This window comes from Mycteria americana, chromosome 4 (assembly GCF_035582795.1).
Source record: "Mycteria americana isolate JAX WOST 10 ecotype Jacksonville Zoo and Gardens chromosome 4, USCA_MyAme_1.0, whole genome shotgun sequence".
In the NCBI taxonomy this organism is placed as follows: domain Eukaryota; kingdom Metazoa; phylum Chordata; class Aves; order Ciconiiformes; family Ciconiidae; genus Mycteria; species Mycteria americana.
The window spans coordinates 38061906-38084145 of record NC_134368.1 but is presented as its reverse complement, the minus strand read 5'-3'; the positions used below and the strand labels follow the sequence as shown (position 1 = coordinate 38084145).

At 38.9% G+C, this 22240-nt stretch overlaps 3 protein-coding genes across 6 annotated transcripts in view; 1 reads left to right on the top strand and 2 right to left on the bottom strand.

Annotated features, from left to right (window-relative positions):
- WWC2 (WW and C2 domain containing 2) overlaps positions 1 to 22240 on the top strand; it is a 111814-nt gene that overhangs the window by 87539 nt on the left and 2035 nt on the right. For 2 of the 4 annotated variants that reach the window (XM_075500253.1, XM_075500251.1), the window contains 7 exons: positions 717 to 832; positions 1835 to 2027; positions 4021 to 4185; positions 6902 to 6994; positions 8100 to 8342; positions 13860 to 13987; positions 16033 to 18734. In XM_075500253.1, coding sequence (XP_075356368.1) covers positions 717 to 832; positions 1835 to 2027; positions 4021 to 4185; positions 6902 to 6994; positions 8100 to 8342; positions 13860 to 13987; positions 16033 to 16099 — 1005 coding nt within the window. In that variant the 3' untranslated portion in view covers positions 16100 to 18734. Of the gene's footprint in view, positions 1 to 716; positions 833 to 1834; positions 2028 to 4020; positions 4186 to 6849; positions 6995 to 8099; positions 8343 to 13859; positions 13988 to 16032; positions 18735 to 20693; positions 20846 to 22240 lie in introns of those variants that run through there. The other 2 variants (XR_012775510.1, XR_012775511.1) reach the window with 2 other exon arrangements.
- Positions 19640 to 20296, bottom strand: LOC142408652 (claudin-22-like). The gene has a single exon (XM_075499232.1). The coding sequence runs from the start codon at positions 20294 to 20296 to the stop codon at positions 19640 to 19642; it is 657 nt and encodes a 218-aa protein (XP_075355347.1).
- On the bottom strand, positions 21555 to 22208 carry LOC142409122 (claudin-22-like). Its single transcript, XM_075500254.1, has one exon. The coding sequence runs from the start codon at positions 22206 to 22208 to the stop codon at positions 21555 to 21557; it is 654 nt and encodes a 217-aa protein (XP_075356369.1).

Below are 22240 nucleotides of genomic sequence, written 5' to 3'. Positions count from 1 at the left end.
CCCTGAAGGTCCAACGCCCTGTTGTCTTGCAGGCACTTTTGTCTATAGTGCCTTTGCACATGAGTACATCCTATGTGGGGTTTCAGACTTGTTAACAAGTGTGGATAGGGCTGACGCTTCTTAGCGGGATACAAAATTGCCCTCCAATTTGAAACACTTCAGCCGTGTTTCATTTTAAAAAGAATGGTATTGCAGAGCTTCGTTAAGTTTACCATTGATTTTCATGTGCACACATTACAAGTTGCTATTTATTAATTATCTGAATTTGAATCCTTAAAGCCATTGCACTGAAAATGCTGTTTATGCAAAACACATACTAATTCTTCTGGTTAAATAAGCTTTTCTGCTTTAATACCTCCTTAAGAGAATTAAGTTAAAAAATGTAACTTTTAAGAACAACTGTTTTTTTTACCTAGGGATATTACAACTATGAAAGGGAAAGAGAGACAAGTCATTAAAAGGATTACAGGAGTGTATTTGATTGCATTATCGTTTTACAAACAATCTATTTTTGATTGCGATTTACTCTGTATAAAAACAATCAGTTAATGTGCTACACACTAAGAATTCAAACCCCTTATACTGGTGACCTGAATTGTGTTTTTGCTGGCATCAGGGAACAGGAGTGTAATGCAGCTCTTGCAAGAGTTATCGTTTTATTACCTATGTTATGTATCACTCAGTTCTGGTTTCATCTTCTCTTTCCTTGTGAGCAGGATGCTGTGTCAGCTCTGCTGGAGAGGACATCTGCTGAGCTGGAAGCAGTAGAACAAGAGCTGGCTGAAGACGAGGAGGAGGAGGAACAGGAGCAAAGGGGCTCTGAGGAAGACTGGTAATGCCACTTTTCCTCCATCACTGTTCATGCCTGAACGATTCCTCTCGTTCCTCTTATTCTTAGACAAATGGCCGTACATTCAGAGGAGATCATAGAATCATAGAGTGGTTTGGGTTGGAAGGGACCTTTAAAGATTAGCTAGTCCAGCCCCCATGCTGTGGGCAGGAACATCTTCAACTAGATCAGGTTGTTCAAAGGCCTGTCCAGCCTGACCTTGAACACTTCCAATGATGGGGCATTCACAACTTCTCTGGGCAACCTGTTGCAGTGTCTCACCACCACTGGAATTGGGGTAAAGTCTCGTTCTCTTGTGTGGTCGATTCATTCACCTTCTTTTAGGTTTACAGTGTCTTGGCTGCTCTATTAACTCCTACTGCTGATGCTCCTCCATTCCACATACATCTTCCTGTGAAGCCACATGGGGAGCCTCAGCCACTGGAGGTGTACTAGAATGTCTCATATCAAATATTAGTTGCATTAATTATAATAAGCAACTAATAGGATTTGAAGAGAGCGCTGTGTTCTGACAGTCATGTGTGTGTGCTTCCGCTGCTGGTCTTGTTTTTGAAGAAGTGAGCTTTCCCAAGAAACAAATTTCTTGCTAAATTGCTATGTTGAGTTCTGTTCCTGTGCAATTTCTTAGGTGCAGTGTAGAAATAAATACATGCTGTATAGTGAGGGGAGACTTGCTCATTTGTGTTATTAATTTATTGCAACCAAAATCCTTCAATGTTACCAACATACAGCTAGTGAACGTAGTGCAGTGTTGTCATAGTGATATTGAAGGTGAACTGTAGTAGAGCTTGCTGGGTTTTATCGGAGCATATAATGAAATTTGCCTTCATGTGAACTTAATGGAAGCATTTGGGTGATACTCTTGTTTTCCCTGTCAGGAAAATGTGTACATTATACATGGGTGAAGGCCTAGGCCTTCCGTTACCTTTCTCTGGTGGGCTTTTCCAGTTTGAGAATAAGCCTAGGCTACTTCTGTTCATACAGGTTAGAAATGCTCGCAGAAGCCTCTGATGAAATTGTGGATGAAGAGGAAGATGGCATTAAGCTGGCAGTAGAAGGCAACTGTACTGATGACATGGGGTTACTCGCTGATGCACCAGAAACAAATGAAGACAAGGACAGAGAGAACAGTGATGAGGCCCGTGAAAGCCAGCAAACTGCTGTAATACTGACACTGGTGAATATTTTAAAATACACATTCCTACGGTATCTTACTGTGTCTGAAGATCTATTTCTGAGCAGTTAATGTAGAAGTCTGCTGCATCTGAGCATTTACAGTTTGATGTGGCCTTTGCCATAGCACTTGTCAGTATGTAGTTTTAACGAAATCAGTGTGGTCACTTCTGAACTATGAAGAGGGCATTTAACAGTCATGCTAGGCAGAACTTCTAAGTCAAAGACAATTAACTAGAAAAGTCTATCTTCACTTTTTTTGTTGTATAGGGAGAATATTCAAAATACAAGTGCAGTTCAGTAGCTTCAACTTGTGCATATTTAAAATATTTCTGCACATCCATTTCACCGTTTCCTTTTTTTCTTTTTCTGATTCATCTGATAAACAGCAGGAAAGACAGAACAGGGGTCAAGATCTTTAAACCCATGAGGGAATTTCCTTATTTCTTCCTTTTATTTTAGGGTGTGAAGTACAAAAACTGGCTTAGCAGAGAAAAGGAGGAAAGATTAATGATCAGAAAATTCCAAAATGTGTATTAAACTGTGTACTATTGAACTACCTACACACTGCACATAACAAATTCTAATTCCATGTTCTTGTTAACTGTTCACTTTAAATTATATTCCACCTTTCTGAAAGCACTTCTAGTAAATTTTTAGTAAACATATCCCTGATGTGGTAGCACATACTTTAGAAATAAAATTTTTAGAACACCTTTCTGCATCTTAATGAAAAAACACTGTTGCATGTGTTAAACCCACAGGTTCTGTAAAATAGCAAAGGTAAAAAGGCAAAGAATGACATCTCGTTCCTTCAAGTTTGTGACAATACAAAAGTTCAACACCTCAGTGGACTTGCTGGAAACTGTAATTAACTTCCAATTAATGTGGCAAGATGCCAAATGAGCTAAGGCCATGGTATTAAAAGGACTGACAGCCTGCTGGGTAGCAAGCAAATATAGATCAAAGCCCTAACTCGGCAAGGGGAGACATCAAGGACAACATCTGAAGGTTAGGCACGCATGCAAGTGTTTTGCTAAGCCCGGGCTGGACGGACCTGGACAGTGAGTGAAAGATATAGCAGACCTCATTGTAAAGCCAGCCACAGTATAGGTCTTCGTGTACCAGAGCCTCTCAGGGTTGCAGTTGTGCGATTTAGGTCATTGTATTTATGACATGCACGTTGAAAACCATGAACCTCATTAAATTACCTGAGTTGAAGAAAATGCCCCAGTGCACATCAGTAACGTCAGATGTGCCAGCTGCTGCAGTGCTTGTTCTAGCCGGGCTGTCAAGATGATTGCTGCGTGTAAGCACAGGCTGCGCCACCTACGGGGATGTTGGCACTGGAGGCTCCCTGTGGCTCGTGTGGGGCAACTGTAGTAGGCAGCAGGCCCTTCTGAGGGACAGCAGCTAGCAGTGTCTTTTCCCTGGGTTCACAAGGCTGGTGCAGCTCTGCAGATTGCCATAAAGCAGCCCCGCTGCTGGGGCTTGGGGGACATACAACGGTATGTCTGGAAGAACCTGGGCAATGTAACTTTCCCAGCTGCCCCTTCCAGTGTGTATAGGCACCATCTCCTAGCACAGCAGAACCTTGCTGTTCTGCAAATGCAGAACAAAACAAATATAAATATAAACGCCCAATAATTAATAATAATAATAATAATGTCTGCAAATGGCAAAGCAAAAGACTTGTTGTGCCATGGTTGCATCAGACCATCTGCAGGGCAGCAAAGGCCTTTCTGCAAAAGCTTTGGTTTTACTGGATACAAAGAGTACCTTCAAAGACTCTCCACACACTGTTAAGCGTTTTGGGAATTTTGTGTTTCCTTTTACTTAGCGTAGCTTCTCTGTATGTGCAAGATGCTTTTTGCTGCTGGTCTTTTTCCATCCGCTGCAAGGTAACAAGAATGCTTGTAAAATCCAAAGGCACAAAAACTACGTAGTGGCATGTGTCTGGATATAGTAGTTCTTATAAACTAAATTCCTTTTCATAGGTTGATAAAGAGACTAACACTGAGGAACTGGTTAACGAGAATGCAACAGTCCGACCCAAGGACAGAGCCAGCTGGAGCTCAAGACAGCGTCCTTTTGTCAGGAACAGCATGATAGTGCGCTCACAAACCTTCTCTCCAGGCGAGCGGAACCAATACATCTGTAGGGTAAGAGGAAAAACACTTGGAATGAAGAGCTATTAACTGAAGAGTCATTTAACTTCTTGGGAATGATGCATTAATGACAGTGAGTCATGTACCAATTTTCCTTGCGAGAGGCAGAGCCTGTGCTTTCTCTAGGTTCTTTCTTTCCCTAACTGACCTGATGCATAGTAGAATTGACTTTCAGCAGAGTTGCATACTCTTGCAAAACACCTTTACTAGGGCAAAAATACATCCCATTGGAGAGAAGTAACACAGATTCCTGTGCTGGCTGTCTGCAAAAAGTGCATTTCACTGCACGTCAGCAACTACAGCGCTCTCACAGCAAAATAATTTGTTAAAATGTAGAATAGAGTTCACTGTAAACTGCCATTGCATTACCATATTTTAATAATGTAACCATTTAAGGGTAACAGTGCAGAAAGAGCTCAGTCATCAAGTTTAAATCTCACTTTGTATCTCAACTGGTTTTAAACCTGGGCAGCCCAAATCCTGCTGTAATTACATCTTTGAAAGATGCGCGAGCGCTGCCTAGGGGCTGAGTTTTAAACATGGCTTTGGCAACAAAGTTCTCCAGTCTCTCTAGATCTATGGTAGCATGGAAAAAAAAGATTTAAATTATCAGCCCTGTTGCTGCTAAGCTAACTGTGAAAATCATGTGTTTAAAGATTTAAGCATGGATTACCAGCTCTATAGATTTTAATTACAGACACCCTAGAAAAGGCAGTTTGTTTTTGATCTTTAGTTTCTACAGGTTACTCACACAAGTATGACTTTTTAAAAATATATAATTATGCTTTAATTCTTCTCCAGTTCAGTTAGGGGTGGTTGCCTGAATCATTTGGGAACATTTTAAAGTTGATCACTACTCTGTGATTATCATTGGCTTAAAAAACCAACCAACCAAACAAAAACACCCCCCCAACTATAATCAGTATCTACATACTTAAATAACTCTTCCATATACCCTCCAGAATGAAACACATCAGATCATTTTGTAAGAATCTTTACATAATTTGGATTGATTATTGGATGAATTCAGAACCTAGCCTTCATCTTAATTCCTGTACACTGGAAAGTAGTTGTATTGGCAAAAAAATGTAGCCTTAGCTTACTGCCTGTGGAGGTCTTCGACCAGAAGTAACACTAGTTGCTCTGATAGTTTAGTTAGTCTAAACTCCTGAGGTTTTTGCATCTGAAAAAGTATTGGGCTTTTGTAGCTTTGAACATTGCTACATACCTGCTGCCAGAAGCCAGAATCTAAAAAAAACTTCACTCGAATAAACCATTCTCTTTCTCATTGTGTACAGTATTTCCTGGAAGCAGAGTAGCCTAGGAAAAACCCACGTTTGCACAGATGAATCTTTTGCAGCTTCAGAAATACTTATAGTCCACTGTTGAGGCTCAAGAGTGGGCACTGTAGCCACATCCGCATCCACGGGGAGGGCCGAACAACTCAGAGTTCTCCAGTCCTAGTCCCCAGTTTGCACCACAAGCATATCCAGCCTCGCTTGCTTGGTGCTATACTAGAGGAAAGCATCTGTTGGATATGCTCTGGCTAACTGCCAGCTGCTCTCTTTTCAGAAGAGATGGCCTAGCTTTAAGAAAGCACCTACTCTCATACGATGTTACAGGAAACACAAAGATTTTTGAGGCCTAAAGGACAGACCCAAAGTCTGTTGGTGCCTTTGAAAATATCCCTTGAAAAGTGCTTAAAGAACATCAGTGATGATAGCCACCTGTGCATATCCAGGGGTGAGCTTCCAGTAGTGGCTCCATGGTGAAAAGACAGATCTGTCTCGAGAGGTGTATTCATATTGCAAGAGGTTGTACTTCTCACCCCCAACTCCCAGTCAGTCCTGTGTAAGCATGCTTTAGGGCCCTGGCTTTGGTTACTGAAATGTTAGCAGAATGATTCTTTTTGTCTGTCCTTTTCTGAAGAGGTGAAATAAATATCCTGCAGATAGATGCTTGTGTTTTCTTTGAAGGTTACCACCACACATGCTGATGCATCTAACAATCAGTCTGCACTGGTGTATGTGGAACTAATGCTATAATTAAGAAGAAACTACTGCTGAGCTGTGGTGCATATTTTTGAGAAGCAGGAAGTGCTTCTGAAGGAAGCTGTAGGCACACCTATACTTGTTACAAATGATAATAATAATACAAAAATACCGTTTGTTGGGCAGGTGCACGTCTACAGTAATTTACCTTCCCTGCAGTAAATTTGTTAAAAGCCTGCCCCAGGTAAATGAAATCCATAGTTTATAATCTGCAGTCATATAAAAGCCAGACGGTGATTTGGCAGTACTTAATAAGCATAGTTACCTTCCTTGCATTCCTAAAGAGTCTACTTACTATTCATTCAGTAAGATCAATGATCCCCCATCCCTGGAAACATTCAAGGTCAGGTTGGACAGGGCTCTGAGCAGCCTGATCTAGCTAAAGATGTCCCTGCTTATTGCAGGGGGGTTGGACTAGATGGCCTTTAAACCAATTGTCCCTTCCAACCCAAACTATTCTATGATTATATGAATGGTTGTCTTGGTTTAGGAATTTTAGAGTAGATGCTTATTCTAGTTGAAAAAGTTTTTACTTTACGTTCTTATACTAAGAATGACCTGCATGTATGTCAACACTGAGGTTTTCTGACTGCTTATATCAATACAGATGTATTTGTATATGAAGATGCTTTATACCTCTGTTATGTACATTTTGACAGTTGAATCGAAGTGACAGCGACAGCTCAACACTAGCCAAAAAGTCTCTCTTTGTGAGAAATGCCACAGAACGGCGGAGCCTAAGAGTTAAACGGGTATGTGCTATGTTACCTGGACATGGTTTAAAACGAAGTATGGGGAGAGAAGGAATAACAAACAACTTAAACCATATGCTTTATTTCAAGTATTTCAGCAAAAGCAATGCAAGTACCACATGTAGTCCTGTAGTTTCAGATTGAAATCTCAAGACAGTGGTCTCAGTCCTACATCTTCTCCCACCAGCAAAGCTTCAGTTGTTCTAGTGGTTGAAGCCAACAGCAAGACGCTGGTGCTCAGCATTGTGGCGTTTACTGTTGAACTTCAGCTTGTTACTGTGAAAGGGATCTGGGTTAAAGAACCCAAATATTACAAAGTGACTCAAGGTGGCTTACGCTGCACAAAAGTCAACACCAGCAACATATATCTTGAGCAAATTTGGTGGAAATGTCAAGGATTCAGATGCCCTTTTAAAGGGGATTTACTCTTCTCCAGGAGCATTTGAGTAGCAAAAGGATTGAAGGACGAGAGTAAGATTGTATTTCTCTTGCATGGAGTTCATTCTTACAGAAGTTGAGAGAGTTATATTTTAATCTTGATTGTAACTAAAAAACCACTTCTGCGGAAGGTTGTTACCAGGTAGCAGGATTACGTTTGGCGTAAGAAAGACGTACTGAATAGTCTGGGATGGCTTCTCCTGCCCAACTTATTCATGCAAAAATGCACAGTGAAAGGACAGTAAATAATGTGAAATACACTAAAGAAATGCATGTTTACAGAGTTCATAACTTCATGTGTTTGCTTAGGCCTTGAAAAAGCGAATGTTTATAAAAATAAATAATGTAGTTGAAATCTATGGGGAAGCCTGTGTAGTCATTCTGTCTGTCTGACAGCCATTCTGTCCTGGGGATCAGAATGGGGTTTTGTTTTTAACCTGTAAATATATCATTGTACACCTGGTTGGAGAAACTTGTGCATTTATTTTTAGCTAGTGACTGAAGAAAAATTCCAGAATAGATGAATTTTTGGACTTAGATCTCATCATAGCAGCTTTCTGCTAAAGAAAAACAAAAAATATTTGAGCTTTTCTGACTGTATTATGTCAAACCCTACACTAGCCTCTCTAGATACTAATTTTTATTTTCTGTCTCCCAAATGATTCAGCCTGTTTGCCAGCCAATCATGCGAAGAGCTACGCAAGAGTGCCCCATACGCACTTCCCTTGACTTGGAGCTGGACCTCCAGGCATCACGCACAAGACAGAATCGTCTGAATGATGAGCTTCAGGCCTTGCGGGATCTTAAACAAAAGCTTGAGGAAATGAAAGGCAGAGGAGAGACAGACCTTCCCCTGTGTGTGCTAGAGGATGAACGATTCCAGAAGCTCTTGAAACAAGCTGAAAAACAGGTATGAGCAGCATGCAGATATTGTGTGAATGAATACACTTAGATCCCTACCTTTTCTATAAATTCGTTAAAGAATTTGGTCTACCATGTTAAAGATTTTTAGAGAAGCTCACATTTGACTGATTACACCTCTGAATCACATAGTGTAAACATTATTTCTTTATTAGTCAATACTACAGCATTTAAACCTAGAATCTGAGGTAGTATTTTTCTAGTGCCCTCTAAATACTTTAGTAATTCAGAGTAGAAACTCTATTATTTGGAGTAATAGTTATGGTTGGTGTAGTGAAATAGCATTTACTTAAAAGTTAATTTACAATTCTCACATACCAGCCATACTTCTACAGACATGTATCTGCTTTTTATCCTTCAGCATCAGTTGATTTGCAGTCTGCACAGAACTTGTAGCCAAAAGATCTTTGTAACAGGTAGAGAAAGGCAATGACTGTTACTTACAGTGGTAGGGGCATGTGGGAAAGGCAGTACCTCCACTGTGGCTTATTTCCTTATGCAGGACATAATTGTTCTAGTTTTGGCAAAGAAAAGCCAAATTCTGTTCTTTATGTGATTGTCTCTAAAACAATACAAGTATATACTCACTATCTCCAAACTGCCATAAGGTAAGGTGGGATGCCCTCGTGTAGGTAAAAGATAAGAAACAGGATAGGAGGAGTGAGCGGCAACAGTGACAAGCTGGAACATGGAAAATTCCAACAAGATGTGTGAATAAGTTGGATGTTGTGGGGTTTTTGTTCTGTTTTGGGGAGGTTGTTTTTTTTAAATTGCGAGGGTGATCATACGCTGGAATAGGGGCCCAACGTCCGCAGCTGGAGATACTGAGAACCTAACTGGACAAGACCCTGAGTACCCAGCTCGGTCTTCACGTGCTCTGAGCAGGAGGTTGGAGTAGATGCCCTCTAGAGCCCCCTTCCCATCTACATCAGTCAGTACATCAGTTTTCAATGAGAGGAGGTTGCTAGTGACATCCAGGAGGGATTTGTACTCTTCAGCTATTTATAGTTGATAGAGGTGAGTGTTTTGATGACACCAGAGTTGTGAAAATGGAAAGTGATTTTAACAAGATGCAGAGGACCTCCTAATAGGTAAGCAACAGTTGTTTGGGGTTTTTTTGTTTTGTTTTTTGAAAAAGCTTAATGTCAGTAAATAGCCTTGTGTAGAGGAGGGAAGGGATGATCCTCGTATTTACATATACAAAGCTGAGCTCTGAATTAGATGTTAGGAATGAGATACTCCGGATATAAGAAACAGAAACATCAGCAAAAACATCACTGCACTCAGCAGATGTCAAAAAGCAAATAAGACAGGAATTACTAAGAAAAGAAGATGGAACAAAACAAATCATTGTTTTATGATATGAATACATGTTATGCCTGTAACTTAAACATTGTTCAGTTCTGGTTCCCAAAGTTCTCAAACAGGATAATAAAACTGCAGAGGGTTGACAAGGATGGTCGAAGGAGGAGACAGCTTCCATGTTAGGAGTGGCTAAGTAGCTACAACTGAAGTCTATAAAATTATGAGTGAGGTGGAGGAGAGCAATTAATCATGGTCTTTTATAATACAGGAAGTAGGGGATTGAAGAGGTGGCAGTTTAAATGCAAGCAAACATAGCACAACATTTAGAAACTGTAAAAATGTTTTGCACAGAACATTGTGAGTGCTGCAAGTTTGCATAGGTTCAAAAAGCAGTTAGATACATTCATGGAAGAAAAATCCATCAGAGGTCATTAACCATGATGATATCGCCTACTTCAAGAAGTCCTTGACCATCTGATAGCTTAGGAAACAAAACTTTTTCCCAGTATGTTGTCCCAGCTCTATGTTTATGCCCTGTTCTGTCCTCTCTGTCTCCCTGTCTCTCTTTCCTTGGCATCTGCTGTTTGCTATAGATAGTGGAGTTCTAAAATGGCTATAAAATACTAGCAGAGTTTGGGCTGAGCATTGACAAGTGTTTTGAAAAACCCTTAGGCAAAATGGGATAAGACAGCACAACGTTTAAACATCACACAGTGTAACTGTGTGGTTTTTTACCATGTGAATTCATTGTATGAATTTGATCTTTCTAAGTTTTAACCCATAAAAATAGTGGCTTATTTAAAAGAAGCATAGCTAAATTTATTTAGAAGTTCATGGTTTATATCTAATGCTGGATGCAGGATAGAAATGTTAATTTTTATTTAATTTAAAACTACTCCCACTCTAAAGCTATTCCCACTAGAGTAGAGTATGCCTCTGCAACATTTAATGTTATAAATCCTTTGCATTTGTGTCTTCTTATTTCAGCTGGCTCTTTCAAGGCAGCAGATAGGTTTGTCATATTTTATATCTCTGGTGTCAGTGATCAACACCATGACACATACTGCAATGAGGAATAAGGGTAATAATATACATCTCTAAAATATATGCAGGCTGCAGCACAGCATTTAAGTCCTTCTTTCCAAGCTAAAAGTCAGAACAATGATCGCAGCCACTCCACCTCTTTGAAGAGCATTTACAAAGTTTCTAGAAATATTTTCACCCTTAAAATCATTGCAGCCTTCCCCTGTGGAGCAAAACAACCCTGAGAATGCTGTACTCTGCTGTCAGTGTTTCCTCTTGGGTTAGCAAAACACACCAGCCTAGAGAACATTGTCATAGATTATTTTTTAGATCCTGCAGGCATTATAATAGCGCAGACTAATGCAGCAGCTGGAAGTGCCAGAGAAATTGAGAGAGTCTCAAGTGAAAAATGAAACAGCAGATGTGGGGGATGTTGAAAATCAGTGGCTGCTTGCTAGCATGCAGTTACTCTGCTTGAAGCCAAACACACAGACTCCATACCTTCCCTCCCCTTCCTACCACACCTTCCTAAGTACAGCAAGTATGTAAAGCCCACTAATACCTGCAGATCAGAAAACAGTAGGTGATGCTGTGCACCAGAAGCATTTTCTCTTGTTTAGATTGCATTTTTGTGAGAAATCGTTCAGTATTTCAAAGTTTGAGTCTTAAATCCTCATACAAGTAAGTTTTCAGACACCTAGTGTCCTCTGAAGTACTTCTTCTTTGGGTATGTCCAAAAGAGATTCCTGTGAATATCTGTAAAGATCTTTTTTATTTCTTTTCAGTACATCTTCTATGTGGAGGTAACCTGTAATTGTGTCATTAATACCACAAATATGTCCTTGTTCAGTGTTTTGGTGTTTAGCACAGTTAACAGTTTTTCTTTAGATTCACTTTTTTTCTTCTATACAAAAAACACTGAAGAACAGACAGGAATTGGTGTTTCAGCTTTAATTTTGATAGTGTTTTTTCTTTACCTCACGCTTAAGCTAAGCACAGATACAGAGATTCCTGTCTGGCACTTATTTTTGGCAGATAAGTGCCAGATTTTTGGCACTTACTGAATGTATGACCAGTGTATTAGTGTGCTTATCTGTATTTTACATAGATGGATGATTCACTGTCTTTATAAACCACTCAAGAAACATGATGTAAATATAAATGTGGTCATGTACATACCTTATCACATGCATACTCTTAAGAGACATTGGGCTGAAACCAAAGTCTCTCTGAGAGCAACCTGAAAAAATAAAAGGATTAAAAAAATGAAAAATATTTCATTTTTCATGGTAATGTACATGGTAATAGAGAGTATTAAAACTAAGAAGTCATCTATGCTGTTAACCTGAAATGCAGCAGTCACAAGAATCTTGTGTATAGTTAGGGAAAAGATAAAATTAGAAAATTTTGAAATATTGTATGTTTAGTGCTTTGATGATAAATATTAACTAGGGGAGCTGATAAAACATATGGCCAGTGACATATGTAAAATTAATTAATATATTACCAGTTGTAGATAGCAAATTTATGTTCACTAACTAATAACAAAAATGATATTTATAGGTTAATTTCATTTTTAAATCATAGCTATTTTGGAGTTGGGGACTGAAGAAGTTAACAGCAGTAGAAGCTGTCTGGGTTTTGAGTGAGTTTTTGAAAGGGTGGTGCTCTTTCATGTAAAACACTTTCATATAAAACACTGGAGTGCATTTGAACAGACAGAGGGTACCACTGTCCTCCTGTGAACAGATTTCTATGAATACCCAGTATGAAACTAATAGTATGGACTACCTTTTTTGAATGAGTTGGTTTTCTTGTTTGGAAGTCTGCTGGGTTGAATTTAGAACCAGAGATGTCAACTCCTAAGTTACAAACTGACTTTGATGATCAGTTTCTGGCTTGGGTGTGTATTTTAATTTGAGGTAACAGAACAGCATTTTGAAGTCTGAGTGCCTGAAGTTAAGCATCAAAAATTAACCTCTAAAGAACTTTAAAAATTGTTTAAGAACGTGAACTGCTTCTATTAAATTTTGATGGCTGGCAAAATTCAAAATGCAGTAAATAACATTTGTCTGACAGTCCCTGCAGTCTAGAAATGAACCTAAGTGCACACACAAGGTGGCATTGCCCATGCCATGCACTGCACACGTGATGGGGGTGATAACATATGTGTTATGGGACTCATCTACATATGAACAGTGGCTATTTGTCTAAGAAATCCAGGTGACTGCCCACCTAAAAAGAGCTGCTGTTCAAATTATTGAGCATTCAGAAACCCTTGATAATGAAGGTTTTTTTAAAAACCAAAACACAGCTCTTAATAGCAGTCTGTCACCAAAATGGTGGCTAGTACAGCGGTGATTGTCCTGTTGATGCGGCAGTGCTTGGTAAAGACATACGTAATAGAGCCAGCAGTACCAAGGTACAGAAATACTGTAACTTACTGGTGGGTATGTAGCTGCTCAACAACGTTCACGTCAAGAAAGATCCTTGATCTCTTGTTACCACTGGTGTTCTGTTCAGTTGCCTTGGCTTTTACACTGCTACAATGCAAACGACAGAAGTGAGTCTCACATGCAAAACAGGTGTCGTGTCATGAATAAAAGCACAAGAGCTCATGCATATTAACGTTGCTAACGAGGTCAACAAAACTTGAAAGTGTATTTTGAGAGCACGCCTTCTCTATTTTTTTTGCCTGTCATTTTAGATTAGCTATAGGCAACTTTCCTGAGAGCTTTCATTAGGAAATAAAAGTATTTTACATGGGAAGAGAATCACTGTCTGCCAGTTCTAAAAAGATATTTGGATAGACAATATTTGTTCATACAAATTTAGGTGTTGTCTAACTATAGCCCTAAGAAATATCTCATCAAACTTTATAATACCTAGTAGCCACCTGTGATGGCATGGGATTTGCTCTATTTATTTTTTAGGAAAAGCTCTGTTATCTTATTTCGTGCCTATGGCTTAGGCTTGTGATGTCAGTCTTCTGTCTTGCTGACTGTTGTACAGAGATTTTCACAGAATCATATAGGTTGGAAAAGACCTTTAAGATCATCAAGTCCAACTGTAACCTAACACTGCCAAGTGTTTAGCTTGACCCAGGAGAATTTGTCATTTCTTTGAAATGAGTAGTTGTTCATTATTAGCAAAATATAGTTATGTTTCCCATTTACAGGCTGAACAGTCAAAAGAAGAACAGAAACAAGGTTTAAGTGCTGAGAAATTGATGAGGAAAGCTTCTAAGGATGTATGCCGGTTACGGGAGCAGAGCCAGAAAGTGCCACTGCAGGTGCAGTCATTCAGGTATGGCCGCTTCTGCTTTTCATGCTCTTTTTAATGTAGTGAAGTAACATGAATTATTTCTAAATATCATCAGAGATGCCTTGTAATATTAGTCAAAAATCCACATGCCTTTGAATTGCAAGAAACATCATACATTTCTAACATAGCTCCAAGTTGGAGTTTCAAAGGACCGGGCCTCGGTAACTTGCTCGTGTGGCAGAAGCGGCAGTATGTCAGCTGAGCTGTGGTGGTGGCGAGGAAGCAGAGTGAAAAGTTTCAGAGCGCTGTGTGGCATCTGCTGTGGGCAAGCGCATGTGCAGCCATTGCCATGGCTCACCTCACCCACAGTGGATTGGCAGTGGGCTTTAGGTAATGGGATCTTTTCTGGTGATGGCAGGTGCCTGAAGCAAATCACCCCTCAAGGAGAAGGAGAACAGTATACATCTCACCAGGAAACTGATTAACCACTACTTGTGCCTTGCTCAAGACTTATTATTCAAGAGGGATCTTGCATCCCTCCTCCTTTTTGTTTCCCTCCTCCTCTTGGTTGTGGGAACAGCAACCAATTACATGAAGCAATTAATCAAGTGTTCTTGCTTAGCATAAGCCAGAATGAACACTTTCTATCTTAAACCTTAATTCTAACTGGTCTAAATTCCTAAAAGGCTGGACAGTACGTGGCAAGCTAGCAGCCCAAAGGCCACACTGCTATATAAAAATAAATATAAAACTGTTGACTGAAAATTACAATGCTTAGTCTTCCACATAGAAGCAGTACTGCAAGCTAACTTAACCTAAATTAGTTTTGTCACTAATACAGGTTTTTAAAGTTTGATTTCTGAATTCCTGTATAGGAAATTTAAGTTAGCTGCTAATATGTGTGAGGATTTTTTTTTCCTTTTTTAACCCAGTCTATTGTGAGCAGTTTGAGAAGCCCATAAGCAAATAAGGGCCTGTGAGGCACACATTGCAAATCACAACTGTAAGTGATGCAGAATCAAAGCAAGAGAGAAAGGAAAGGGGTTCCTCAGCAAAGAAGCGTCACAGCTGAGCTGTTTACCTTCAGTATGAAATTCACAGCATCTTCAAACAGTTTTCACTTTCTGCACAAGACTTGAGGAAGAGTTTTGATCAGTGCTGGTCATTTATCGGTCATCACAGACTGCTGCACAAATTTACAGGAACATGTAATAGTGCTCAAGACATCATTCCCCTGCAAGAAGGGTATCGTAAGGCTCCATTCTCCTTTATCTTCTAATCATCACACAATTAGGCAAGGAATTCAGTTTACATGGTTGATTTTGCTCTGAGCTACTGTTTCTGATGGGAACTCAAGCTTTGCCGGTGGAAAGCATGGTTTAGTCGACTGGACAAATAGTTACCTCCTAAGGCTGAATTGTACTCACCCTGCTAGTTGGACTTGTTACAGTCCTGTGGCCTCAAAAACTAATCACACAAAGGCATTTTTGAAGCTCTCAAGAAGAATGACTCTTCTGAGCTTTAATTTTTAAGCCCCCAATACTCATCATCTGCTTTCTAGGCTGCTGGCAGACAAGCTTGTGTAAACTTGTTATGCTTCAGTAATCTCTCAGTTCGTAGGAGACAGAAATGGTAACAGCACAAGGGAAGCAACTAGAGAATGGGTTGACAATTCTGCTTCTCTGAGTCTTGCCCAGACGCAATCCCCCCTGCCTTTTCCCAAGTCAGAATAAAATGGTTTATTTTGCCTTTATATCCCCCCACTGAAATATCTTCATAGGAAATTTAGTGACCAGATCAATATTCCAGTCTCATCATTGGACTTATTAATGAAATATTGATTTCTTTTCCCTTTTTCAAAACTGGAGCTGCTTTTTACGTAACTCTGCCTAAGAAGGGAATTATATCAGAATGCTCTGGCAACCACATTTGTTGTAAATAAATTCACTGTGTATTTTCCTCACTGTATATTTTCCAAGCCTGTATTTTCAAGAACTATGCTGTAACATTAGCAACTGTACAGCAGATGACATTGGAGTCATGCCATAAATAGTAAAATAATAACTTGTTTTCTTTTCTGATTTCAGGGAGAAGATAGCATACTTCACAAGAGCAAAGATCAGTATACCAGCCCTTCCAGCTGACGATGTATAATTATGCATTTTCATTGAAGTGTTTTTCCACTTGCTCATCTCTTTTCAGATGAACTTTGTAGTTCCAGTGACCTGCTTTTAAAGATCTTCTATTTTACATTCACTATTGATATGTTTATTTGTAAAATATAGTGAATTGAATTGTTGTGTGCTTAAAAAATGGCAAAAAAAACCAACTACCGGAAAACCAAAGTAGATTAATTTTGGTATACTGATGCTGATTTTGTACAGTTTGTATGTATTGCATGTGTTTTTATTTTGTAAAGATGGAACAAAGGAACAAAGGCAGTACTAAGCATGTATCCTGTTGAACCGCACTGTGTTGAGAAATATTACGTTCAACAGAAGATTGTTTATCTTTTCACTATTTTCATGTGAGCAGACTGTGAAGATGGCTGTTTTGCCATGCAATATTTTTGTACAAGAGTGTGACTTTTATAGTTTAAAGTTAACCACAAGCGTAAGCTCCTTTCCAAAACATCAAGGCTGCCTCACAACAGCTGCTAATTAGATTCATCACCCACATTAGAATTTTGTTTCTGAAAACAAATTTCTTCTGGTTTTGTTTTTTAATACTTTGTAGGAAGAGACAGACTTCAGAGTTTAGTTTTGTGAATGTACAGTACTTTAACCTGCACTAAAAGGTTTCTTGCATCTGCGGGAGAGTGAGAAAGGCAAGGCAGACAAGTAACCCTAAAAACTTACTATGAGACTACCAAAAGGGGCAGCTGCTTTCTGAACTGGAAGCTGATCAAATTCATAATACCAACATTGAAATCAGAATAGTTATATCCACTGTACACTTAAAGATGAGAGTTTCTCTATGTTAATCTTTTGTCCTAGAGGCTGTCTTACTGCCAGCTAGGAATACATAAAAGTGTTTGTTAGGTTTACAAACATGAAGATGTTTTCATTAAAGTATTTGTACCAGGAGAAAAATCTGTATATATACTAACTCAAATATCAGAATTCTTGTTGGTAAGGTAAACCCTTTCTGAAAAAGAAAACTTCCTGATTAGAAGCCTTCACATATTTCAGTACAATAAATAACATTTTTAAAAATATACTATTGACCCTGTATGCAGCTGAGGGTGCACAGGTTTAGTAAATAGATGTGAATGGCATGTTTCAAATGTGTCTTAGATGAAGCAGTCTGCTAGGAAGAAGCATCAACTTGGATTCATCCTGTAAGAAGTCCAGAACACTTGATGTAGGTGTTTAAGCAGCCCTGTCTTGGTAAAGCAGTCGGGGTCCTGTCTTCTGTGGGTACTGTGTAAGTAGGTGGACATTGCAGCTAACAGAATTATTTCATTTTCTACTTAATATGTTGCACTCAGATGTATTCAATTCACTGGCTAACATTTTCTTCCCCAAACAAGAAGGCATATATGCATGGACTTCATCTTTCAAAAAGGCTATAATTACTTGGTGAGAAAATGGAAGCAAATATAACCACACTATGGTAGCAGCTGTCTCAAATTCAAAGTGACAATTCTGTGATGAGAGGTCTGTGTAACACCCAAGGGTTTTCTTATGCACAAATACATCAGTTCACTTAAATGTATAGCCAAACATGCTATTTTGGGCAAGATGACTGATTGAACATCAGTCATCTTTATGAATGCCCCATTTGTTTTTTGTTTCTTGGGGTTGAGATAACATTCATGTTTGGAAGGTCAATTTTAAAAAAACAAATCTGGAATTATTTAATGTAGAGGTGAAATGAAGGTTGACAGTTTCAACTTCTCAATTTTGATTATATAAGTTGTTTGTAGAATGATGTTTAGAGGTGTACTTTATGATTTTTCTTTTATTTATTTACAGTCTTATTTATGTTCTGTTTAATATAGTTCAGTTCTGGCCATAAAAATATTTGGCATTAAGGATGCTATTGTGAAAACTATTTAGAGCTGTCTAAATTCTTGCCAGATTAGCTGTTTCTCCTCATGTGTTGAATAATTTTCAATAAAAGTATTATCATCTGATTTTTAAGCATGAGGTGAGGTCAAAATTAAAGTATTACTGGCTTTAGCTTGCAAAACTCATTTAAAAATGAAAGACTTAAACATATTCATGCTCCTCATTTTCCAAACTGGCAAAGTTGAACATATTTATAGGCAGCTTTTAACAATTCTGGGTTTGGAGTTTTGGGGTTTTTTAACTAATTCAGATTTCTATTGAGTGTTTCAAGTGTGAGTATAAGCTAAAATAATACATACAAATAACCCCCCATCAGTTTAAAATTATAAATATTATTCTTGAAGTGGAATTTACTCTGCACAGCAGGGTATAATGAATGTAATTAGTTCTATTTTGAGGTACCAATGTCACTGCAATTGCATATATCAGAATCTAAATATTACTGGTACAAGAATATTTAGCCAAATGAGCAAAGTTTAGCAGAAATGGTAATAGAACACAAATCAAATTTTAAGATTTTTTTTTTTTTTTTACTATTGCTATGTTTATACTGTATTAAATATCAAATGCTCAGGACTGAACTAAATATTTAATCAGGTTATATTCTGAATGTGTTTCTGTTCTAATTTTGTCTGTAAGAGTATGGAAATACATCACATAGATTAACTTGTCTCTGCACTTTCCATGTGTTTCAGTGATTGGAAAATACATTTTTTTAACAAAGCTCTTTTCCAGACCAGTGTTTTATTTAATTCTTTTATTGCTGTTCTGTGCCTTTATATGCTCTTTGTAGAAACAGATGGCTGCTACAGCTTTGTCAATGTAAAATAATTGCAATTTATAGAAAGCTCACATCAATCACTGACAAGTCTTAGGATAAGTTGTATAGAAAGCGATTCATATACTCGAAGTTAGTTCTTTATATTCATTAAGTAAAAACTGCAATAGCAATGAACACAGTCAGCTCTGCACTGGACAACATCTCATTATTATCCAGAAATACTGGCTTTCCTTAGAGAGAGAGATTGTGCAGGGGATACATTCAGCTGTATATTCACACACACACACGATGGAGAATCTTGTATTATGTGACACTACGTCTGAGAACATTTAGTTTACACTAGTGTAAGTGATATAGGTCCAGGGAACTTCATTCAAGGTTGTACTGTATTAGGTTTTTGTAATGCATGTTGAACTGGCACTACAAACTGTTTCAGTACTTAAACTAATATTATTTTTTTAAAAAAGACACTGTTTAAAGCAGCCCCAATAGGAGTTCTGCCATTTAAAAGATGGTCAACTCTCCATGCATGCCTACAGATTAAAAATTTTATACTCACTTATCAAAAAAAAAACCCACAAAACAACAAAAAACCCCCCACAACTACAAAAACAAAATCTGCAGTTGATCAGATTTTTGAGAAATACAGTGGTGACTTAGATCATCTCCATAGCTCATCAATTAAAGTAATTAAAATTGAAGCTAAGTAGTGATTAAAGGAACTACTTAGTAAGAAACAATCCCTCCCCCCAATCTTGTAAACAGTAACCTGTCTGTTCAGTAGACCTTTCTTACTGTAATGCAAGAGTGAGAAACCCAAAAACCTGATATCTACCCTTTTTAAAGTCTTCTGTTTCCAATTTCCAGATGTTGATGGGTGTCTTGCATATCTGCCATTGCATACTGCTCTGGTAATTGATGGTCAGATGATAAACAGCTTGTGGAGACGAGTAGAGATCCTCCTAGAATTGTAAAAAATCCACCAAACCAACCACTGAACAGTGCATCCCCTATTTCCCATCTGGGCACAATCTCTGGGATGTCTTCATCCCAAAATTCCTGGATTATTGTATGGGCAACCCAAGAAACAGGGACTAAGGCCAGAACTCCAGACATCCACAGGAGTATTCCTCCAAGTAGTAACAGCTGTTTCTTTAGCTTCTGCTCTGTATCCTCCATCCTTAGGCAGTCCAAACCAAGACCAGAGATCACAAGGCTCAGCAGTCCTAGTCCATTTGATGTAGATACTAAAATCCTGGAAATCTTGAATTCTAGAGGCAAAGCTAGGAACGAATCAAAATTTTTACACTGTGTTCCTCCTACATCTTGGACTATACAGGTTTGCCAGAGTCCCATGGTCCAAAGCTCCAGAACGTTTAAGTCTAAGTTGAGATTTTTCCAGTCTGGTAAATAGTTACAGGTACCAGTTAAAATCCATCCTAGTACAGACAACACAAATCCAACTAACTGTAGCCTGTGTCTGTGGACCAAGTTCATTTTTAGCAGTCACAGAAGCGCCTAACTGCTTGCTTTTGCGGACGCTGTTCTGCTCAATTTTTTGGTCATACTGAACATAAGCAAAAGTTAAAACAATGCTGTATAAAGTATGAAATACTCCTCCCCTCCTGCTGTGTGTAGTGTTTGGGGGATTGAGATGTAGTGTGGTAAACCAGTAGCTGAAGGGTGTGGCCACAGCTGGGCTCACCTTTCATTAGTTTTGGTTTTGTGTTTGGTGGTTTTTTTGGTTTTTGCTTTTTGGGTTTTTTTAAGAAAAGCATATACTTCGCTTTCCATCAATCTGCTAAAGCATTACAGCAGGTCTGCTAGTTTTGGCATCCCACAGTTTGTTTTTAAATTAAGTTTTAATGCCACATTGATACACTTCTACTTACAGGAAATGAAGCTGTCTGCTTTGTGGCCAGTTAAATATCATTTGCTTAAAGTCAAAGGTTACATGTTCAGAACAACATGTTGCTGTAAGTGAGTGGAGCTTAAGGAGCCTTTGATAGGATGCATCATGCCTCAATACCTGTATCAGAAGATATTGTAAGTATTTTTAAAGCAGCATTTCTCAGCCTGGTTTTGGTGCACAAAGTATGCAGGTGCAAGAAATGCTTCAAATAACTTGTATGGGCAGCTTAACATGCTAGACTGGGAAAACACAACTTACTGGGTACGAAGCACCCGCCCTGTAACACCCCATGCACAAAACGAGATCTGCAAGGCTTGCTAGAGTTTCAGAAATCTACAGTTTTCTTAGCATAACAGTTGCCAAGTACACAGAAAAACAATTTGATGCAATGCGTGTATTTAGACTGTTTAGGATGTGAAAACTCTCAAGTTTGTACGTCACTGCGTTAGGCAAGTGGAAAAATTGCAACAGGGAGTCAAGCTTTGAGGCTCCTTTAATTTGTTACATACGAAAAGGAAGCATATTTTGGTTAAAAGCCAAGCTGTAAGGGAACATGCATATTCATTTTCAGGATTTTACAGTGCAGTTGAGAAAGCAAAAGCACCTTTTCTGCGCAGTCTATGAAAACTTCAGCATTCTGCTGTGAAACAAAGTTTTAAACAGTTCTGCAGGTGAGAAAACACACCACCTTCCAATAGCAGTTATGGGGAAAACAGACATAAGTTTAGGAAGTCAGCGAGGTAACAAAGACTCCTTTGAATTACTACTGGAACAAGCTTCTGGCTCGCACTAGGGTTTGAAAAAGATAGGGCAGTCTTTCTGTACTACTTAAAACCTTCCATTTTAAGGCCTAGTTTCAGTTTCCAAGTGTTGACACTGATGTTGCTGTTCTGCAACTGCGTAATGGACCGACGATGGATGGACTTCAGTTGAACAGATTGTGCAATTAAGTAGGGATCCTCCTAATATAAGACAAAACCCAGCAAGCCAGCCAACAAATAACGCTTCCCCAAAATCCCACCTGGGAACAATATCTGGTATATTCTCATCCCAAAATTCCTGGACTGTGGAATGGGCAACCCAAGAAACTGGGACAATAGCTGTAATCCCCGATATCCAGAAGAGCATTCCTCCAGACAGCAACAGCCGTTTCTTTTGTTCCTGTTGTCTTTCACCAATTTTCAAACAGTCCAACCCAAATCCCGAGAGCAAGAGGCCCAAAAGCCCCGATCCGTTGGAAAAAAACATCAAAATCCTAGAAATCCTGAGCTCTGGAGGCAAAGCCAGGAAAGAATCGAAGTCCTTGCACTGCATTCCCCCTTCTTCCTGGACAACACAAGCTTGCCAGAGTCCCATGGTCCAGATCTCCAGTTCATTCAGTTCCAAGTTAAGATTTTTCCACTGGGGTAAATAGGTCGTGAGACAGGATAGGACCCATCCCAACAGAGAGAACAGTATGCCACTTAATTGCATCACTGGTCGATAGACCAAGGCCATTGTGAGAGCCGAGTCCTAAAAGCCTGAGGAGG